Source organism: Gymnogyps californianus, chromosome 8, assembly GCF_018139145.2.
Source record: "Gymnogyps californianus isolate 813 chromosome 8, ASM1813914v2, whole genome shotgun sequence".
Lineage (NCBI taxonomy): Eukaryota > Metazoa > Chordata > Aves > Accipitriformes > Cathartidae > Gymnogyps > Gymnogyps californianus.
Window position 1 is genome coordinate 17,882,116 of NC_059478.1, and position 22,159 is coordinate 17,904,274.

A 22,159-nucleotide genomic window follows, 5' to 3' on the forward strand; every position below is an offset into this window, starting at 1 on the left:
AAAGATTTTCAACAGTAGTAGGTACCTAATACTGAGTTTGGTCTCTAGCTTTCATCTAGTTAGTTTGCCAGATGAATCTGCATTTACTTTAATGGTAAACTAGCTGATGCTTACCACCATATAAGAATAATGCAATAAACTATATGTAGTGGCTTCCATGTCTCAGATTTCCTTTCAAATACTCTAGCAGGAGACAAAATTAATTCTGAATTACCTGTATGCTCGTTTCTGTGAGCCACCACTCAAGTTGGTGGTTGTGTTCATGTTTTCTCCCTGTATACCTTTTCTAGAAGGAGTTGTGATTGTCTGTCCTGTCAGGGAACCCACCTGCCACCCACTGTTGTGAGACGTCAGCTTGCCTGCTTAGTCTGTGTGATAGATCATCTCTCCATTGCACACTAAAGCTTTTTTCCTATAAAGCAGGATGAACTATCAAGCCAAATGCTGACTGCTTATAAAGCTTATTAGATACTGCAAAACCACTATTATTTCAATTACAAGTTGCTATATGCTAAAAACTGATAGGCTGTTCTCCGTCATACATTTCATTAGGGTTTTGCCCCACATCGGCCCCTTTCTAGAAGGACTGCACTGGGATATGAGGAGCTGGGCAGGAGTGGCTTCCAGCAACCACAAACTGGTGGCTTAAAAATCACCTTTAACAGGTTGCCTCACTTTTGTGATGTCCACTTTCCTGGGATCATTTTCCCCATGTATCCTTTTAGTCCCTGAAGACAGGCATTTTCTTTCCCTAGTACATGTTAAAATTTCTGTTGGAATGCCTTCCATAAACTAGTGTAGTGCTCGCTTGTGTTTCTGGATTTGTTCCTCCTGTTTTTTGTTTGTTTAGTTTTATTTGTTTTGCAGGTTAGATTTATGGCCTAATAGCATCAGCAGATGAGGTTTGTACTCTAAGCCAGCTTTGTAGGCTACCATCTAGAAACCAGAAATCGGAGTTTGCTTTGCAATTCTTTTTATCTCCTTGTTCTCCAACTCTTAGCTTAGCGGTTTGACCTTTTGCATAAGCTATTTTTCATCAGCATTTGCCAAGGTTTTCTTAAACACTTTAGCAGTGCTTTGCAAGCATAGAGCACAAATGTTAACTATTTCATTCTTTATATTATCTGTGCTCTGTTGACTGCTTTTTTTGGAAGTAGATTAGTCTATAATCTTGAGTCAAGAGATCTGAATGCTGAAAGCCATAATACATATAAAAATGACCTTTGATTCATTGTTTCAAATTCCAGTTTGGTTTTGAAACTTACAAGGAAGTATTAATATATTTCTGTGTTGCTCTGTAGGTCACGTTACATTTGAATCCAATTTCATCAGTGCATATTCACCAGAAGCCTCTGGTGTTTCTTCTCAACTCTCCTTTGCCTCTGGTCTGGAAGCTAAAAACAGAAAGACTGGCACCTGGAATCCGAAGAGTTTTCTTTGTAAGTATACACAGTTCTCTGGCCTGCTCTATATCATAGCTACTTGTTGCACAAGACATAGAATTAATGGTATTCATTTGGAAAGTTTTCAAACATACATTAAAAAAAACAAGTTAACAGGAGGTCAAGTTTCAGTGTAGGGCTCTGGGGAACAGTTAGGTGGTAGGGCAAAGCAGTTTGGAAAAAGTACCCAATTACTTGTTATGTGAATTCAAGGAAAAGAAAACAAAACTGCTTTTTCAGAATCTGCATATCCTGTAGTTATTAACACTAGCAGCCATTCCAGTTCAAAAAACTGTGAGGTTATAACAGATTGCCAGTCCTGATTAGAAGTTTAATAGTACCATAATGCAAAAAGCCTCAAAGCAATGGGAAGTATTATGGGTGAATGCTAGTTGTGTGGTCTGTGACCAAAACAAAAATCTGTATGTATTGAGCTCAACATGTACAATTACGGTTTATGTCTCTGATGCAGCTTGGTCTATTGAAATGACTGAGCTAAGCCCAGAATGAAGTAATTTCTATTTCTCAGAAAGACTGGAGCACTGCTTATAATGTAGGCTCCAAATATTACCTAGTATTTGTAAATCATGTCCTTACAGTTTGCCAGGACATTCAAGTTTGCTATTTGTAGTGAAACAGACAAGTTGTTTGGATTAAATTTTTAATGTGTGACATCATGTCTAATCATGAGTTGTCTTTAATAAAGTTGCAGCTTTTACTATATTCAACTCTAATTGCAGAACTAAACTTGATTATTTTTAGCTGTATCCTTATAGGGTTTAATTTTGCTCCTCCAGCACAGCTGACAGTGGTAGGCAAGACTTTCTGCAGTACCCAATGGGAACTTAATGGTGTCACTGTGCATCGGCTGGAGAGGAGGATGGACGGTGCTGCAGCATTAGCACACTGGGAAGGGACACTGCTCTCTGTTAACCTGATATGGTGGTGACACCATTAAGTGCACCAAAAGTCCTATCACTTGCTGGACACCAGAAGCTTTCTGGGATTGTTTTTCTTTTTCCTGTCATCAGGGTACCAGAGTAGGAGTACCCTTGATGTTTTGAACTTTAAAGGACTCCATCCTGTTTCCAGTACAGTGTGTTACTGATTGGTGCAAAGAACATGGGCTTGTTTGTATTGTAAGGTATTCACAATCTTAGGTTTTCTTCTTACTGTGTTAGAGACTCTTGACTGTTATCTTCTTGTTAACCATTCCTGGTATATGTCCTTAATGCAACCAGTACAGTTCAGGTCTGCTCAGAAAATGAGGATCAAGATGATGAACAACAGTGTGATTAAGAGTCCTCACTCCTCTCCTGGCTGAAAGAAACAGCACCTTTCATCAGTTAATCAAGTCTTGGACCTACTTTCAGTTTAGTTTTGATGTCATCCTACTATTACTACATCATCGCTCCCATTTCATATCGGCTAGTTTGTATTCAGCTATCTCTTCCCCTCTCCTCCTCCTCCTCCTCCAGGATTTTCCCTCTCCCCTCACCTTGCCTCTGGGAGCGAAGAGGTGCTCTGCTGAGAGCCAGCCACTTCTGCTCAGCAGACTGCACCTGTGTTCAGACTGCTCCGCTTGCTTGGTTTGACTCAGTGGGGCTTCAGCAGGCTGCATTAAGGCATAGGAACAATAGGAATGTGCCTAAGGCCTCAGCTGCCAAAACTGTACCATTAGCTAAGTGTTTGCTTCAGAAAACTGTTTCAAGCTCTCCTGGTTACGAAAACAGGCTTGAAAATGTGAGCAGCAGCACTCATGATTCGTGCCAAACAAGAAGTTGCCTGACCTCAGGAACTGCCAGTAAACCTGGCCGCTGGTGCTGCAGGAGGGGGTGGGCTGTCTCTCAGGTGGGGCAGGAGTACCTGGTAGATGCTACAGGTTCAGTTCTCTGTTGGTGGGACTGAAATACCTCCTCTCAGTACTCCAGCCTCTTAGGTGCTGCTGGTCATGGTAAGGGCTGAAAGTTGTGGTGCCTCGCGCCATCCTCCCAGCACGTGCCTGTGGCGCTGAGGTAACACTGCCCCCCATAAGCTGTGCAGATATGGAAGCTTGCCTTTCGATTGCAAGGGGTGAACTGGCTCTCAATGGTGACCCATCCCTAATCATGTTTAAACGTCTGAATAGCTCTCCATAACAATTTTGGATCTCTTCAAGTGCCATATAATTTATGTATTCTTCCTTCCACCATGTTAAGGTTTCTATTTTTCTTTTCTATAAAGAGCTTGAAGAATGAGATTGAAGAACAAAAAACGCCAGGGTACCAATCCACCATTACCTCTCCCAGTTTAGTCTGTACAGTCACTCTCTCTCCAGAACTTCATTCTCTGTGTTCTCTCTCTAATGCAATATTATTGCTGCAAACATAAGCTAACCTCAGTGTCTTATCAGGGGCTCATCAGCCTTCCCACTTTTCGTGTACCAGTTTCTCAGTAGCTAGTGTGGCTTGGGATGATAGACGATGAGGTTACAGGCTGAACAACTTAAACTGTGGTGATCACCCATTGCTTTTCCACAGTTCCACTCTGCTCACAAGGACAAATGCATTGTTTTCCCAAAAGCTTTCTGAAAAAAGAGCACAGAATCATGCAGCACAGAAAACATGGGAAATGCTGAGGAAGTCCTAGCAGCACCTGTGGGCAAGTGCAATATGCCAAAAAGAAATCAAGGGGCTCTAGTTTTGCAGCAGAGCTGTTTGCCTGCGTTGGGCCATGCCAGTTTGTAATCCCTGGGACTGCCTCTGGCCTAGAGGAGCCTGTTCCTTTGAAGAATCAAGGGTTCTTGTTTCAGGTGAGTTGTGGGGCAGATGGACATACTGCTTCTACTCTAGTAGTGGAGAGGCTCCCTGCCTCCTTGCCAGAGCCATCAGTAAGTTTCAGAGAATTGAGCCTAGGAGTGTAAATAGCAGCTCCAAGGGCTGCAGAGTGCAGAGCTCACTTCCTTGGCCCTTGTTTGAAAATACTTGGCTTATCCATGTACTTCTGCAGCTCTGTCTTGTTCGTTCTCCTTAAATGTATACCCAAGCCAGAAAACAGAGTATTTTGAATCATAAAAGATTTCAAATTTAATAAACCTTTTTTAATGCCTATGAATTCTATGCTCAAAACAACTCTGTGTCACACATACCATAGGAGTGTCATAACTATTGTGTCTGTCTCTATGGAAGCCTCGGGCAGGGTAATCATTTACTTTCAAGCTTCTCCTTCAGACTTTTCATACAATACATTCATTCACAATTTTATTAATATACTGTATGTAAAGTATGAATTGTGCTGTTTCATTGATCCATCCCTAGTTAGAAAGGTGAGTAGTGTAAAGAAGTTTAAATGGCAGCTTCTGGGGCTTACTGCTGATAAAGACAACACCCCTAGAGCCAGGTCAAAGTTTATAGTTAAAGGATCATGTAACCATTAGTGAAGTCCTAGCTGTTTATTTCTTTTTATTACTAGCTATTATTTTTTCCCTGTCAAGCATCATTATAAAGTTCTTAAACTGTTTCAGGGAGGTGTGTTTTGAATAAATAAATAAATAGATAAAAATTATGAATTAATTGTATTAGAAGATCCAAGGTTATTTCTAACAAAGAAGATAGCTCCAGGATATGAGCAGATAATGAATCAGAGCACTCTGTAAAGTGCTGTTAGTACCATTGTACAGGTGGAGAAGCTAAGGCACACTGCGCTTAAATGATGTTTATATTGGAGCAGAGGGTAGAGTTAGGGCTGTGTGTTCTCAGTGTCCTCATTAGGAGGATGGTCTGCTACCTTCGCTCTGTGAATTCATTGTTTGAGTTTCCACTAAAGCTAAGCTGCCCCAGATTGCTTTATTTGAAGGAAAGGATGAAAAGATTTAAAGCTAGTGTCATCACATATCTAAAAGACCAGGAAAATACAGTACTACTGAGTTGGGCTGGAGTTTAACTTCTTATCATATAGTTCAAGCTTGGATTTTTGCCTTGGGCCTGGTCCTCCATTAGGCAGAAGTTTAAAATGAATGGGGGAGAAAATCCAGCCTTTGAGTGTATGGTTATAGCATAGAGGGAAGCACAAAATACCTTCTTGGTAAACATTTTTCAGTATAAAAATGTAAATTTGGTGTATACATGTGGTTTTGCACTTATTTTTATCATGTGATGCACATAGCTTCACTCAGCACAGTGACTTGTCACATGCTTTATCTTCATGGAGGCAGCTCACAGTTTCATTTTCACAAAATGTCTCCTGGTGGCTAAACCTCACAGTGGAATAAATTATCATTAAAGTTAAATAGCATGCCCCAACCAAACCAAAGGTTGTGTTCTGTTAGCATCAGGATTTTTTTAATGTTATGTTTTGAAGACTTTTTTCCAAACCCATGGCACTGAATGTAAGCAGGGTGATGCTTACGGAGTGACAGTACTTTGGAGGAAGCCATCTGAGGCGGGGCACGGGTGCTAAAGGGAGTTGTTCTTTTCTAGTCTGTTGCCTTATTGTATTGTCATTTGGCTTCTCAGGGCATCTTTCCCCATCTAGAAACCAGAAATAACACTAGTGAATAGTCTTAAGAAAAAATTTTGGCATCTTGATAAAAACCTGACATAAATTTCTGTGTGTGTGAGAGAGAAAAGTGAATATATGGTGACTGCATAGTGTGGTGTTAACAATACATTTGGCATAGACAGGGTTATTTTCAGACTCTGCATGAGTTGTATATATATCTTGATGGGTTAAGAAGGTGGTGCTGAGAAAATTATTGTGATTTTAGTAAAGTCTTGAGTTTATTCTTATCATGTTAAAAATAAATATACCTAAGTATCATGGTATTTTAACCCGAAAATACCTGAAATGGGTTAGTGCATGAACTCTGCCTGACCTAAATAATTGAAAATCACCGCTTTGATTACAGGTGTATCTAGTCATATTAGTCTGATTGGATATTTTTACATGTCACAAAAATACAACAGTTTGGGAATGGGCATTTTCTGTTCGGATGTTCCTGGGCTGGATCATTAGCCCTCTCATCACTCAGAAGAGCAGTGCATGGGTGGGAAGGTCTGCTCAGTTCAGCAAGGGGAATACTTAGCATCTGTTCTAAATATTTTTTTTTTTTACCTCAGCAGGAAATAAATGCCAAAATTATATCGTAAAGAGGGAGTGGGAGAGGAAGTTAAAGGACATATTCACTGGTGATTAGGCTGGTTAGATTACAACAGATGGCAATTTTACATAAGTTAGGCAACACTTGTAGAAAATGCTTTTACCTGTGATCTTGTTGCAGGTCAGTCTTGCAGAAAAACCTTACCAGACCTCTCCTGCCACCCCACTTTTAAGTTTTTGTAACAAAATAATTTCCTCCCTTTCCATCAAGTCATTATTTCTCTCCTTCCCTAAAAGCAGTTTATTGTGAACATGTCTTGGCAGAAAACCAGAAGTTTTATGAAGCTGCCCAGAAAGAGGGTTTTATAGGTGCTACTCAGCAAGTGAATTTTTTCTTTAGATTTGGTAGCTTTCTCAATTGCTTTTATAGCCTAGGAATGTCTTTACTGGGCAAGTGAAAGTAGTGAGAATTAAATCAATGAAGGAAGGGACCCAATCCTTTGTGATTTCCTGGCAGAAATCACTGTTAGAATGGATCCAAAAAACCCTTAAATATCTACGTATGTGATTTGATATAATATTTGATTTAAGATGTGATGCTTCAGCTTTTTCTGAGTTAGTTATTCAGGCGATTGAATGAGTAAGAGTTATGGATGAGAAAGCACCTATGCAACCAAATAACCTTACTCACAAGAATCCCTTTAATAGGACTGAATGTGTGTGTTGTTAGTAAAATGGAGGAGGCAACACCAGTAATGATAAATACAAAACCAGATCACATGCTCTTGGCTTGAGATTTGAAAAGAAAAAAGAAAAGCTTTAAAGAAGAATAAGTGGTAGAATGAAGAGTTTAATTATTAGTAATTTCTGTATTTCCAAGAAGAAAAAAGCCATGTTCTTATTACTTCAGCCAATAGCTGGTTTATTCCTTTCACTTCATGAAAATATGGTTCACATATTTTGGATCTCTGCCACCAAACCACAGGCTGTTCTATGGTTTGCACTAGATTTTGGATGACTGACAAAACTCACTGAAAAACAAGTGCTATTTGTTTTCCTGTGCCTAGTATTTAACGGGAAATCAGAAGGCTAAATTTCCAATCACTGGTTAAACAGACCCAGATGTGAACAGAGTGCTCTGCTAGGAGAAGAGTGAGGAAGGATAGGAAATGCATGACTAGTGATAAATTTAGTATAAATAGTGACCTTTCACTATTCAAAGTAAAAGCAGTAGATTTTCAGTGTTGTGTAACAGTGTGAAGAGGAATTTAAAAGGACGTTTACATTTCTATAGAATCCTGGGTTTGTTTTTTTTGTAAATCTTCATCGTTCTTCTACTCGGGAGCTGGAAATAATCCTGTAGTTGCCCTTTTCCACTTGGCAGAGTTCATATTCCCCCTTCCCCTCCCCACACCATTTCCTTGCCTTTTGAAAGAATGTGAAAATAACATTAAGTGTCTAATTAAAAGCAGTGTTTAGTAAACAGTAACTCTTATTATGCTTTTCACAATAGTAAATTTCCCTGGAGACTTTGTCTCATGGCCTGATTCAACCTCCTGCAAAATCCTGCTTTTCTAAAGTCTATATAACTGGTTTACTCCCAGAAATATCAGGCGGACCTCAGGCTATGTATGGTGGTTATTCTTACGTTCTTGGCAATAGAGTGGAAGGGTTTTGTCAGAAGTAGGGATGGCGGAAAATGGGTGGTAGAGTGGTAAACACACGTTTGAAAGTGATGCATTGTCTGCATTCAGTAAAAGGAGTTTAAGAGTACAATAACACTAGTGCGGCATCTTTAAATATCTAGGGTTTTTGGGTGTTTTTCATTCAAAGCTTGCTTTGGGAAGGCGTTACAGAAGAGAAGTGATATTTCTGGCTTAGGAGGCAAGATATAGTACGTGAAGCAAATATGCAGTGTATGGTAAAAAATGTCTGTATGTGGTAGTGTGATGTCCCAAAATAGGGAAATTTTACAATGCATAGGTGTCCTCTGCTTTCACTGTAAGCATTTTGGTTTGGGCAGAAATATTTCAAAAATACCAACTTGCCAGTAAATTTCAGAGGAAGCAAGGCAGGTCCATGTGCCTTTGTTTCTCCTTTCATGGGACTTTCAAGTCCTGCACTTTTTTGGAGCCTGGTTTGCTAAGAGTATCACATAGTTCATACTAGATCTCCTGTCCCAGGTGATTTAGGCCATCTTTCAAAACTCAGACTTTATTGCTTGGTGTTTCTTTCAGCTTCGAGAGTGAGCTGTCTTCATGGGTCACCGCTCCAGTTAAAATTTTGTTAGGGGTGTGGATGGGCAAGATCTGGATGATGCTGCCTCTTGGATCTCATGCTGATCTTTCTCATTGCTGCCACTGACTGATCCTGCGTGCTCCTCCTTCTGACGGTCCCTCTAGGAGCCCAGACCCATCACTTTCAGAGCAAAGGAGGCTGATAGTTAGGAAGACTTGGGCTTTAAGTTAAACCAAGCTGCAAGAGTAAGGAAAGAAACAACATTCTGGCATTTAGTGGTTGAGGTGTGTTCCCAGAGCGATCTTGCAGGAGGCTGAAGGGCCTGGAACAGGCGTCTGTGATGGTCTTTTCTCTTCTGTATGGTCACGGCTCCTTCCCTTCTTTGCTTGCTTTGGTAAACCGGGGCTTTAGCTAGTCAAGTTTATAGAAGCAGGCAGTGGATTTTGGCAGACTACCCGTGTTAGTGACATGGAGATAATAAATCACAACAGGTTGTGTTACTGAGTCATCGATTCCAGTGGAAACTATAGCTGCAGTTGCATAGATATGCTTTAATTCTCCCCTTCTCTTCTTCCACTAAATTGAATCTAACTTGAAACAGAATCCCTGAAAAAGCTTCTGTTACCGTATTTTGTTCAGATCAAACGAGTGTTACGTTGAGTCTATTAAGATGTTGTTAGATTAATGTGAGATGAGTGGACAATTACCTGTGTGTGATTAATAAACCCTTGCTGAGCCCTAAACTTTGGAAACAGTTTTCCCCTTTACACCGATTTTTTTTGTTTCCTTTTTATCATTCTAGTAACTGTTCCATGGGGGTTTTGAAAGTTGCACTTGCTTTGACACAGTTTCAGCTTTGATGGAAAATCCCAGGATCTTCTTTCTAAATGCATAAAGATGTGTAAGAGTCTGATCCCACGAGGTTCTGCTTTCATCCCGAGAAAGTGTTGAGCAGCCTTAATTCCTATCAAGATCTTTGGTAGCTGGCAAACTGAGCATCTCCTAGGAAGCAGAATTAAAATCTAAAATGTAATTAAGATAATGCTGCTTCTTTTACGCGTGTGTGTGTGTGTGTGTTCAAAAATGTGAAAACTGGAAGTGGAATTTTGTGATGACTGTATGTGGTCTTGAGAACACTAAACTGAAAATGAAAAATTTTACTACTGCCTGAAAGCATTGCACCTCTGTGGCTGGTAAGGACTATGCAAAGCTGATAGATGATTCACAAATGTTGCATGTCACTTCAAAAGCAGTGTGTTTCTTAGTCACTTACCAAAGAGAATTGTTCTCTTGGTGATTACTGTATGTTGTATGTGGATTTATGAACAACAAAGGATATATTTTTGAGTTTCCGAATACCAGATATTTCTCCATCCATGGCTTCACTTTTCCTCTGTAAGGCCGCCAAAGCACATCAAAGTACATTATCAAAAAACACCAGCTGAGTCTGAATCCCATGTGGGCTGCTCTGAAAGTTGGTTCAAGTTTTTGAATTTTATTCTGAGCAGATTTACTCCTCTCCTACACGTTCTGCCACAGGTCTGATACTGTATAGCTCAGATGAAAAGCAGCATCCTTCATATTTTTATCTGCTAGTATATTTGCCTCAGTCTTGGCTTTATGGGGGCTTTGTTGGTCACTTGTGCTGGAGGGGCCTTGGTGGGTAGTGGTGTAGCTGTTGCTGTGAGGGGAGGGTTTGGTTCATGCTGTGTAGCTGTGGACACTTAACTTTGTATTCTGAGTCATCTCTCAAAGGTGCCTACCTCTCTCTCAAGGCTAAATTATGAACTTGCTTCCTACTTGGGAGTTCTGAATTATAACTACATTAAATACTTAAAATGTCATAAAGCAAACAAAGTAAATATCCCCCCTGGATCCCGGTTCAAAGAAAAAAAAAAAAGGCAATAAACATTTAAAAGGAGTGAAGGAAATAGGTAAAATAAGAAACTGAAGATGCTGTTTTGAGTGCATGCAGTGTTCATGCTCACCAGTGTATATATTTGAGATAACTCAGGGTTGGTTCTGAGAGTTGTTCCTTCTGGGGAATAGTAACACGCACTTCTACCAGGTAGCTGATGGCCTGAACTACCATGGCAGCCTTGCAAGGGCGGTTTTGTAAGACTGGAATGTTTTCTTAAGGGACGTATAAAGGCTTTTTTTTTTTTTTTTTTTTTTTTTTCCCCCAGCATGAGGGGTATATGTTTCCTTGCCTCTATACAGTGCAAAGAAAATTACAATCCCTATTTTCCCCAATGGTCAGCAGGGTAGTAATGTGTGTAATCAAAATGTTTTCCTAAACATGTTTTGTTCTTCGATAGAATACTCAGGTTTTAGTAGCAAATTTTCAAAATACTGTACTTGATCCTTGTTTCCTCTGACTGCAGAAGAGCCCTTTGAACTGCAGTCCTTGCTGTGGTTAGTGGCCATCGCCAGTGTCTTTTGGTCTTGCAAACTGATTTTCCATGTCAGGCTTGGAATTTTCCTCATTTAGCCTCAGAAATGTGACAGGGCATGTAGGTGAACTCAGCAGCAGAGGATGTTTCTGATGCAGTCACTTTTAATGTCCCCACAACAACAGGAAGAAATAGAGCTGGGGCACTTTTTCCACTCTGCAACCTCTGAAAGTAATCACTGGAGGAGATGAAGTGAGGAGATAAAACTGTATGTGGCACCAGTTTCTTAGTCACCCAGTTGGCTTTGTAGTGAGTGCTCAGATAAAAATTGGTGATCTATTCCCAAATATTTAAAACATTCCTCAGTTTTAATGCTCTGGATTATCCTAAGTACGTTAGAGAGAGCTGGTTTTGGTTTGTTCTGAAGAGTAAGTAGTTAATGTTCAAGGCAGGTGTTGAAACAGTGATGGTTGCCTTTTTTGGAAGAGTCTGTTGAATTCTTTCCAGAAAAAATAACGTGCTTGGCTCACTTAACCTTGCCTTAGGTCTGTGTAGTAAAAATCCCAACATTGGCAGGCACAGCAGAACTCTGCACTCCTTTCTAAAACGTGGTAGTGGAACCAGCATTTCAAATAGATTTTAGTATACGATTAAAAAAATAAATTATAAGCTTCATGTTTATTTGAAGATGTTTACTGTATGATCATTTAGTAAGGATGCTTGTGCCAGACTTTTTAGTTGCTCTGCTCTCTGTCTGTCAGTTCCTCCCTAGTAGGACTCAGTAACTTTGGGGTTCATTCATAGCATCTGTCTCTCAGGAAGACATTTGTTTATGCCGCAGGATGATGCAGAAGGTTTTCAAGTTTTAATTAGTAATAAATGGAAAACCAAGTGTATTCTGAGGACGAAAGCTGTTGTGTTAGCAGACATTTAAATATCTCAAATCTCAAATGAAAAAATACAGTGAAAATGCATTATTGCAAGCTAATGCATTTCTTTGGTCAATATTTAGAAGGAATATTTTCTCTCACACTTTCCTCAAATGCCTTAAAAGGTTACACTGATACTTCTTTACTCTGATACTGACCATAAAAAATACCTGAAACATTGTGAAATAGTGTAAATGAAAAGCAACTACTGTACTTGTTGGATAAACTGTAGTATTTTTGAGGTAGTTAAGGAGGTTTGTTCCTGAGAGTGGAATGCCAGCATCTACTCAATATCCCTGCAAAATAATAACTGGTTAAATCCTTAAATCCTGCAATTTTTATGCACGGGAGATGTTTCTAGTTAGGCCATAGCTCTACAAAGATGTCCCACATGTCTCAGATATAAAAGACTGCATTGCCAAGAGGTGCTCTGTGTGCAGTCCCTGCATGACCTGGCTTGTGCTGTGTCACTGTCATCCTACAAGACTGTGTACACTATAAAATTTAACGTGTTAGGAGCACTGTAGAGATGCCCCATAAAATCAATCCATGGTGTAGCTGCATCTAAGTGGTGAAAGTACAAAGTGAATGCTGCTTGCTAAATATGTTTTAAAGATAACTGTGTTGTTCTCTCTTCCTAGTATTGTAGATTTGGGGGCAGTGGATTTACTCTAATGGCAGAGTTTGCTTTCTTATTTGAGAAGTATGAGAGTATTGAGAGGATATGGTGTATTCTGTGTTACACTGAATAAAGACTTTTTTCATTTAAAGGAAATGTTTTATGGTAGTCATATGAAAAACAACAAATAAGGAAGATCATTCAGAATTGAAATAGAAGTTAGTTTAAACTTTGAAAACTATTCTGGCAAAAGGATTCCTAAGCTGGTTTTTGTGACAGGTCTGGTCAAATTGAATTCTGAATTACATGAGCCTTCTCTTAGAGGCGAGTATGTGATGTATGCATAATGAATGCTAACGTAATAGCTGGAAGCACAGGGAAGAACTTTGAAGTTCTTTCTGTGTGCCAAAGGGTGTAATTTATGTGTCTACTTTGACAAATATTTGTAGGCGCTAAACAAACTGATATATAACATCCTGAAGTAGTGCTGGGAACAGTCGCTCCAGGGAAGGTAATATTTGGTTGCTGTTAGTTAATTTCTGTAATTGGAACCTGACTTCAGATAATCTCTGTTAAATAATTGTTATTGTTTAAAAGGTTAGAGAGATACTTAATTACCATTATCCTGCTTTAATGTGTAAATAATACTCAGGACAGGTTAGAAATTGTTATGATGTATTTTTCCCTTGTCCTGGTTTCAGCTGACATAGAGTTAATTTTCTTCTTAGTAGCTGGTACAGTGCTGTGTTTTGGATTTAGTGTGAGAATAATGTTGATAACACGCTGATGTGCTAGTTGTTGCTAAGTAGCGCTTATCCTAAGTTAAGGACTTTTCAGTTTCCCATGCTCTGCCAGCAAGCAGGTGTGCAAGAAGCTGGGAGGGAGCATGGCGAGGACAGCTGACCCAAACTAGCCAAAGGGGTATTCCATACCATGGAACATCATGCCCAGTATATAAACAGGGGGGAGTTGGCCGGGAGGGGCAGATCGCGGCTCTGGCATCGGTCAGCGGGTGGTGAGCAATTGCATTGTGCATCGGTTGTCTTTTCTTGGATTTTATTTCTCTCTTTTTTTTTTTGTTATATTCCTTTTCATTACTATTATTATTATATTTTTATTATTATTAGTTAGTATTATATTTTATTTTACTTTAGTTATTAAACTGTTCTTATCTCAACCCACGAGTTTTACTCCCCCCCCCCCCCCCCCCCCCCGATCCTCCTCCCCATCCCACTGTGAGGGGTGAGCAGCTGCGTGGTGCTTAGTTGCTGGCTGCAGTTAAACCATGACACGCTCTTCCAATTGTCATCATTAGTAGTTTTGGATTTTCAGTGGGAAAAAAAAATGTACTTTTGTTCCACCAAAGAAATCTGGGTTAGTAGAAAGACAGGGAAAGGGAAGGGGCAGGAGAGCAGCAGAGTGACTTGGACTTCTTCCTGGGCTGCTCTGAGGACAGCACAAGAAAATGGTACTTCTTTCCTGAAGCCTTGTCTACTGCAGCAGTCTGGAAGTAGGGGCTGTGTGTTATATCTGGGCAAGCACTGCTTACACACTACTACAAGGAATATGTCCAAAGAAATCTTCACTGATGCATTCAAACTTGAAAGCTTATTCATCTTGCTATGCTCGCTCACTCAAGCACATGTTATTTTTCACTTGATGTTTTAGATCTTAGTGAAAGTGTTCATGGAAGGTCCAGCCCAGGTAGGGCATGCAGGCCCCAGTCCTAAAGCACCTTGAAGGAAGAGACAGTGAAGTGTATGGATGGGTGATGGCTCCTGAGGTTGGGCAGATGAAGGAATGCTCTTCTTTCACCACTTGCTATAGGGACCTCTTGAGAGCTGACAAATGTTCTGGAAGTGTTGGCCACATCCCTCTGCAGGGACAGGAGAGCCAAAAGGTTGCTGTTGGGATGATCTTGCTTTGCAGTAAATCTGGAATGACTTGTTTATCTCTCAAGACCAATGCAAGTTGAAGCAGGTCCTAATCTGAAAGAGAGTCTGACCCTGTGCCATGTTCTTTTCTTGAGTGATGCTATTGCCACTCCAGTGAATTTGTATTTGAAAATCTTAGGCTTTCCCGCAGAACCCTTTACACTTCTACTTACTGTTTTGCCATTTTGACTGTTCTAAACAACATTTTAGTTTTTCCAGTCAAGACCTGAGTTAATGTAACCTATTTATAAGGATTTTTCTAAAGATGTATAACTCACTGCTTTATGTGTTAGACTAAAGCATGTCCTCGCTTCCTGTAAATAAAGCAACAGTAAATATCTTCCTTTTCTCTAAGCCTTTCTCTTTCCTTACTCTGTGTTTCTCCGTTGGCCTTTATGTGTCACTGAGCTTGGACTCATGTTCTTTCTGATTTGGGAGTTACTTCAGTAGTTCCCAGTTTTATTGAGCTTCACATCCTTCTCTCCCTTCAGTTCCTCAGACCATCATCTTCTTACTCTCTTCTGTCTTAGTTTTCCTCTTGTCTTCCAGCCCTCCCCTTGCCCCCACAGTTCAGCTCCCCTTGCAGCGCTGTCGTACCACTTCTGCAGCAGCACGACTTCAGAGGGTGGCTCAGAGCCCTCCGTTAATCAGCTGCCATGTGCACCCCAGCCAGGCTGATGGGTGCTTCATTTTTTAAAAACATCTCTGAAAAAGGAATCATTATGCAGATGTTAAAACATGTTAAGTTTAGGCATTGTTGGAAATAAGCCATAATCACCTTCAGTGAATGCATTTGGATGTGACAGGTTACATTGCTTAAACATGCTACCTGTCTGTGCAGATAAATGTGCCACATTAAAAATATGTTTTTATTCCCATCAGGTGTCTTTAGGTTCCGTTGTTCAGTTTGAGAAGGGAAATTTCTCCTTGTCAGCAGAAACGGAAGAAAAGCTTTTTCCTGAGAAAAATGAACATCTGCTACAGTGGGCCCAGAAGGAATATGGAGCAGTAACATCTTTCACTGAACTCAAAATATCAAGGAACATCTATATTAAAGTAGGAGAAGGTAAAACAAAACAAAACCAACAGAATTGATAGGCACTTCTAGATGTTGAGAATAAGTCTTGCTGTAGTATTATTTCACACTTTTTTTAATCTTTAAACGTACCTCTCGTTTTCCAAGAGATGTGATATCAAAGAGGAAGGCAGAGAAATAAGAGCATCTAAAGACCAGACCTTGGATTTAGGCAACTTCTAATGGATTCTGGTGCCATAATTTTATACTCATAAATGTGGATGCAATTGGCCAGAATCTTACAGGAGTCAAAGCTTCATCTTTTAAAAGGAATAAACTACTCATGGTGATTATTTGGGTGTCTTCATCTAAAGGACTGAAGCGGAGAACCTGAGGTAGGGGGTAATTTCTAGAAAGACCAGAGTTATATTTTTTCAGTATTTGCTTGTATAAGGATCCAGACTACTTTGGGCAAAGAATTATTGCTTTCCTCACCAAGATAAGTTGCCTCAGTCTGATGTCCTTGTGTATTTTCATCCCAAAGAGAAAGATTTCCTGTCCCTGTGAGCTGCATGCCAAATTCATCAGGTAGCCTAAGTCAGGTGGGAGAGGACTCCAGCTCCTCAGGGATTTCACAGGCCCGTATTAGGGTAGGATTTGGACTGTAGCTCTGTAGCTGAGCAGTGCTGGAACAACTTAACAATATGAGCCTCTGCAGCACCTTCTGGCTCATGCTTTCGCTCAGCTGGCTGCCAGTCACATAGCATGTCTTCTGCAGGGGAGTTCCACCTGAGCTGGTCATAAACCGTGGATAACACAAGAGCCATGACTCTTCTCTTCACTGTATTCTTGCAGCAAGGCAGTTGGTTCAGGAGGGTTTATGCCCTACTTATCTCTATTCAAGTTCGTTTTCTGGAAAATATATAGTTAGTAAAAGGAACGTTGCAGGGAGAGCAGACTTTCCTTTATAGTGCAGGATGATTGGGGGTGAAATTTTCTTTTTCGCAGGTATGGGATGTTTAAAGATGTCAGTGTTCTTTACCTAATGGCCTGCAATTCACTGGTGTTTTCGTTCTCTGAAGATGTCATCCAAGCTCTGGCTAAAGCAAACGTCCAGGTTTAGGCTATAACCAAAAGCAGCAAGAATAAAGGCTGGTAAAAGTAAACTGGAACTGATTTGCATTGCAGGTAGTGATCCAGATATTTTGAAACTAATTGTTGTCTCTCAAGAAGTTCAGTGATGGGAAGAATAGAAATCAATAAAACATTTTATCAACATCCAACGAGTACCGGTGGGCTCAGCGTTTACGAGCACCAGCCGCCTAATTTAGTAGTACTTCAGCAATATTTCTAGAGAAACTCCTGCATAGCTGAACTAGTTGGCTACAAAAAAAAAAACCCCAAAAACCTTCTGTGGAGAAAACATTCTTTCCTAACCACCTGTATCTGATCATTTGATTTCCTGAAGCATGAGGCTTGCCCCCCAAAATCGGAACATGCCTGTGTTGGTTTTATCCAAATCCTGCCAAATTTGTACAGGATTCCCCTGCGTGATTTTTGTTCTACTTGGCACCAGTCGTGGATTTTAATGCCAGAAAATCATTCAGAAATATATTTATTAGCTTATTAAAGTACCCTTGGAACGTATACATGGAGTAGTGGTCTCTGTGTTGCAGAGATGAACATATACGTCAAAAAACAGATAAAATTTTGTTTGTTGATTTGCGTGTCTCCAGTCAAACTAGGCAGCTAAAGAGGAGAGCTTTGCATCATCCTTAGAATGTGTTAAAACACAATTTTATTAGGAGTAAGTACACAAAATGGAACTTGGCAGGCAACCAAAATAGTCAGTTTCTGAGAAGGCTCCTACAAACTAGCTCAGCTGTAACCATATTTGATTTTGATTTAAATTCTTGGCAGAAGAATGAATATGCATGTATGTGTGGGGGTTATGCATGTGTTCAGGGGTGGGGACAGGGTCAGTTCTTGAACTGCAGCAGTTGTGTGAGGAGTTCTGTGGAAACCACGTGGGACATGGTCCTGGTCTGCTTCTCTGCAGCGTGAACAATGGAATCACTGGATTCCACAAACCACAGCGTATGCTGATGGATGTTTCAGGCTTTTCATACAAAACTTACACTCCTCAAGTGCTTTAGTCAGGTACCCTCAGCTGCCAGTCTGTGAATCACAGCTAGTATTACTCGTAATCTATAGGTGGTCATATGAAGTAGTTCCTTGCTACATGACGGATACAGAATTTAATGGCAGTATGCATGTAATTGTCTGCATTTCAGCTTCGCTCAAGTTAGAAAAATCTGAAACTGGAAGATGTGACATTTTAGAAGTGGAGGCTGTAGCTGAATACAGCAAACAGAAAATGCAAGCCAGAGGACAAAAAGATCTGAAGAAGGGTGATCTTTCATAGCGTAAAACTGCTTCTGACGCCATGGGTCTCTGAAATCACTTTTGAAGCTGCAAATGAAAGGCAGCTGAGCGAGCTAGCAAACTGGGTCAGGGCCAAGTGCATCTGAATCCTGTCAATTCGAAAGAGTGGCCAATCAAATATTGCAGGGATGGTGAGCACAGTGAGAACTTAAAGGGGCCAGAATGAGGGTTTAGAGGAAGAGGGCACAAGAAGTGGGGTTCTTGTTCTTGCTTTGATTTGTGTAGTGAAGGAGATGGCAAAGTGAGTGCTGTGATAATTGCTGTCAGATTCTAGAAAGCGGGACTGCTCATGGTGAAAGTGATCTTAGTACACGTTTTTCAGCAGAAGTCAGTTTACTTTCTCATGCTTCAATAAGATACGATTGTACAAGTCAAGAAGACTTATCAGCTAGCTAAATGTCACCTAATGCATCCAGTACCACCAGTGTAAATCAAGGGCAGATGTGCTAGCCTGGAGGGAGCCTAATTTCAACGCATTTCTTAGCTAAATAATAATTAAAAAAAAAAAGTCAGCCATAACAATAACTAGACTGGAAAATGTACAGTCTGTTTACAGACAGTAACATTGTACTTCTGTCCGGGCGGAAGCTGAAGCTTCAGTCCTGACTCTGAATTTGTAGCCTGTACACGTATCCTGCACACCGTACTTGCTTGGTTTAATACTTGCAGGTGATTGCATTGTGTCAGGCTTTAGCTGTGTGTCCTGCTGGGGGGTGAGTACTGCTGAGAGTTTCTACCCTCCCTCCAGAGGCCGCTGCAGCCCCTTCCCCGCTCCATTTATACCCTGCCATTAAATGTCAGTCGAGGTTCTGATCTCTGTCGTGCTAAGGGCTAGTAAACTGCAAAATACACATGAAAAAGCCCCGCCATCAGAGTGGCTGAGGAAAATCCCAAACGCCTCGCTTATCCCCAGCTCAGACTTTGAAAGGCAAGCTCTGCTTGGATGGGATTTTTATTGCTGAATCAAACTGCGGCTGCCCAGGGCGCCTGTCTTGGAGAGTGACACCTGATTAACGGCGCTCATTTTCACAAAAACCTCCTCATGATTTTAAGCTGGGATACTCAACTTTTATCCAATTTAGCCAAGAACCTGCAGATGACACCTAATTTGTGTAGAATAGAGCAGACGGTGTCTGTCCTTGTCTGTAAAATGGAGGTGCTGCCCACAGAAACTACAGATCCCAGTGTGCAATCCTCTGGCTTCATCTGAGCAGCCTGGCACACGCTGAAGGGGAAGGCGGCTGCCGGCCGCTGTGCACAGCTCCACTGTGTGCCTTCTGGCAAGCGGGGCCCCGTGACACCTGGGCGTGCTGGCCAGAGACCCTCTGCTAAGCGTATTACAGGCAAACCTCGTGTCTGATTCCATATTGGGAGTCTGTGGAGATTAGAGAGGCACAGGGTCCATAAATTGACTGTTTGCTGGCTAGTTTAGTAAGGTTTTTAATTGATTGCAGACACCTGCAGTCCCTTTCCAAAGTAAGTAGACAGCCCTGAAACTAAAAAAAGTAAAGTGTAGTGAGCAAAGAAAGATGAAATGGATCCCCTTTTCTTTTCTGTTCCAGCCCAGATCTTGGTAACTGGTACGGACGAGAGTAAATACATTTTGGTGAAGGGGGGAAGTAAATGTGTACATCAAGTAGCCAGTGACAGAGTTAAAATTTGCTGCAGAGGAGAAGCGTGCTATTGAGCGGAGGCCCGGGCTGGGGAGCCTCTGTGCTGGTGGCAGCAAGAGCAGCGGTTCTTGAGAGCTCCAGAGACGTTTAATGGAAGTGCCAGGAGCAGGAACCAAGTTCTTTGCAATGGCAAATGATAGCATGCATGGTAATTATCCATGAACTACTCAGAATCTGTTATTTTATGGCTTGAATTGTGTTGTACGGCAGCTGAGAAGCAAATACCTAGTATCTCTGTGTGTGTGTGTGTTTGTATCTATATAAATTCAAGCTCAGTGTAGACCATTTGGGATCATTTCCCATTCTGTGCAGTTGTGGGAGGAGCTGGCAGAACTGCAGCTGCATTCAAGGCTAATCTGGCAGGGCACATACCAGATGTTTGAGGAGTGCTTTGCTTGGGCAGTATGAATAGTTACAGCCTCATACAGCTTTCATAGATTCTGTAGGGAAGACAGCAAGGTTAATATTCAAAGACTACTTTGTGTAAGATCAGGAGAAGAAACTCCCCTAATTGTTTCTGAAGTGGCTGGGGTCACAGGAGTCTCTGGTCTCCCTGCAAAGTTGTGTAGCACACACAAATGCACTTCAGGGGTGACATTTCAGCTCTCATTTAGGGAGCAAATGCTAACAGTGGTCTCAGCTCAGCTTTTAAGAGTTCATCCACAGTTTTACATGCATAATGCATTATATTTAATTTTTTTCTTTTTTCTATCTTGCTACTGACCTTAATAGGAAAGCCTTCTTTGTAAAGCAAAGGTCAAAGAGCCAGCCATTTGGAATTACATTCTTACAGGACTTTGTGTCTTTGAACATGATACTTAGCCCTTCTGTGTATTATGACAATTCATATGTAAAGCTGTTGCGAATCCTGATTTAGGATCCGCCGACTATGCCAATTTGTCGCGAAAGGAGTGGTTTAGATCACTTGAATCATTGTCAAAGGTGTTAGCAAAAGGTGATTTTAATGTGAATTTGTAAAAGTGCGACTTAACTAAGTTCAATGGCAAGATTCACTATTACTTACTACATGGGAGAAACATAGAAAGGAAAATTGAGTTAGAATCGATTTAGAATGATTTACACAGAGACCAGAGACGCAAAAGGGTAAGGGAGACCCTCCTGTTGAGTCACAAGGTTCAGAGTGGACCCCCTTGCTTTCTAAACTCGTGATGGAGCTTAAATGCAGCTAGATCCAATCTTAGTCTCAGAGTTGGTCAACAGTTTATGTCTAATGGGAATTAATACAATGGTAAGGAAAACCTCCCATTGGGTCACGAGGTTCAGAATGGACCCCCCTTGCTTTCTAGACTCTTTCTCAGAGAGGAGTCTAGGTGTGGCTGGATCCAAACTTAGTCTCAGACTTGGACAACAGTTTACGGCTAATAGAAGAGGTACAAAGGGTCAGGAAAATCTCCCATTAATTTACTATGCCAATTTGACAGGGAAGGAGTGATTATGGATCCTATATGACTTTGAGGTAGCAGCAATTTAAGATTTATTAACACTGTTACGATAAATCACAAGATTAGGTTGTATGATTTTTAACAATACTTAATCATCAGCGAATTAATCAGAGTGATTTAATAAAGTTTGCTATGAGCACTACAAAGTTTCCTAAATGAAATCGCGCGCACACACACACAGAGATACAGAGGTTAACCTGTAATCGAGATTTTTCTCTCTTGGCCAGTTGTGATAAATTATTGGTACCAAATGATCTTTAAAAACCTCGTGAAATCTAATTGTAGTGAATTACTCACTATTCTCCTTTGTCAGCATTTGTCAGCAGACGATCTTTGCCCACTTCTTCTTCGTCGGCATCTATCAGCAGACAATCTTGGAAATCCTCGCGAAATCTGCTCTGTGAAACTCTTGCAACATCTACTACTTAAAATCCTTGTGAAACTACCCTTAAAAATCCTCGCAAAATATACCACTTAAAACGCTCGTAAAATCTACCCTGAGAGGTGTCCCAGCTCGGGGAGATACAGGGTCACAGCCTGCTGCGATCCCGGAGAGCTAGAAGGGTCTCACTTAGGATCACTATTTATAGGATTGCGAGATGGCTGACTTTGGTCAGTGTATTTCCATTCTGGCCATAATTCTTGTCAGGTAATTCTGGCACCCTCCAAGGCGGGCCATGATCCAAGCAGCAGGAGTTTCTGGTATGGTTAAGGAGTGCCTAATCATCCTAACTCACCATACCATAGCCAGGATAAGAAAGTACCAGATTATCCCAGCTCACTGCACAAGAACACAATGTTGGCTGGTCTTGACATTGCAACATGGCCTGGGGAAGGGCTGCACCACCACAAAAGCTATCTCAGAAATACAAAATATTCCTATTTTTCAATGGAAATACCGCTTCTTGGGGTACAGCAATGTAGGCTGTGCA

At 40.9% G+C, this 22,159-nt stretch overlaps 1 protein-coding gene across 3 annotated transcripts in view; it reads left to right on the forward strand.

The window, feature by feature from the left end:
- The window catches only part of TGFBR3 (transforming growth factor beta receptor 3), a 127,776-nt gene that overhangs the window by 71,667 nt on the left and 33,950 nt on the right, over positions 1 to 22,159 (forward strand). For all 3 annotated transcript variants that reach the window (XM_050900678.1, XM_050900680.1, XM_050900679.1), the window contains exons 4-5: positions 1,302 to 1,439; positions 15,514 to 15,697. In XM_050900678.1, the coding sequence (XP_050756635.1) occupies positions 1,302 to 1,439; positions 15,514 to 15,697 (322 nt within the window). The remainder of the gene's footprint in view (positions 1 to 1,301; positions 1,440 to 15,513; positions 15,698 to 22,159) is intronic.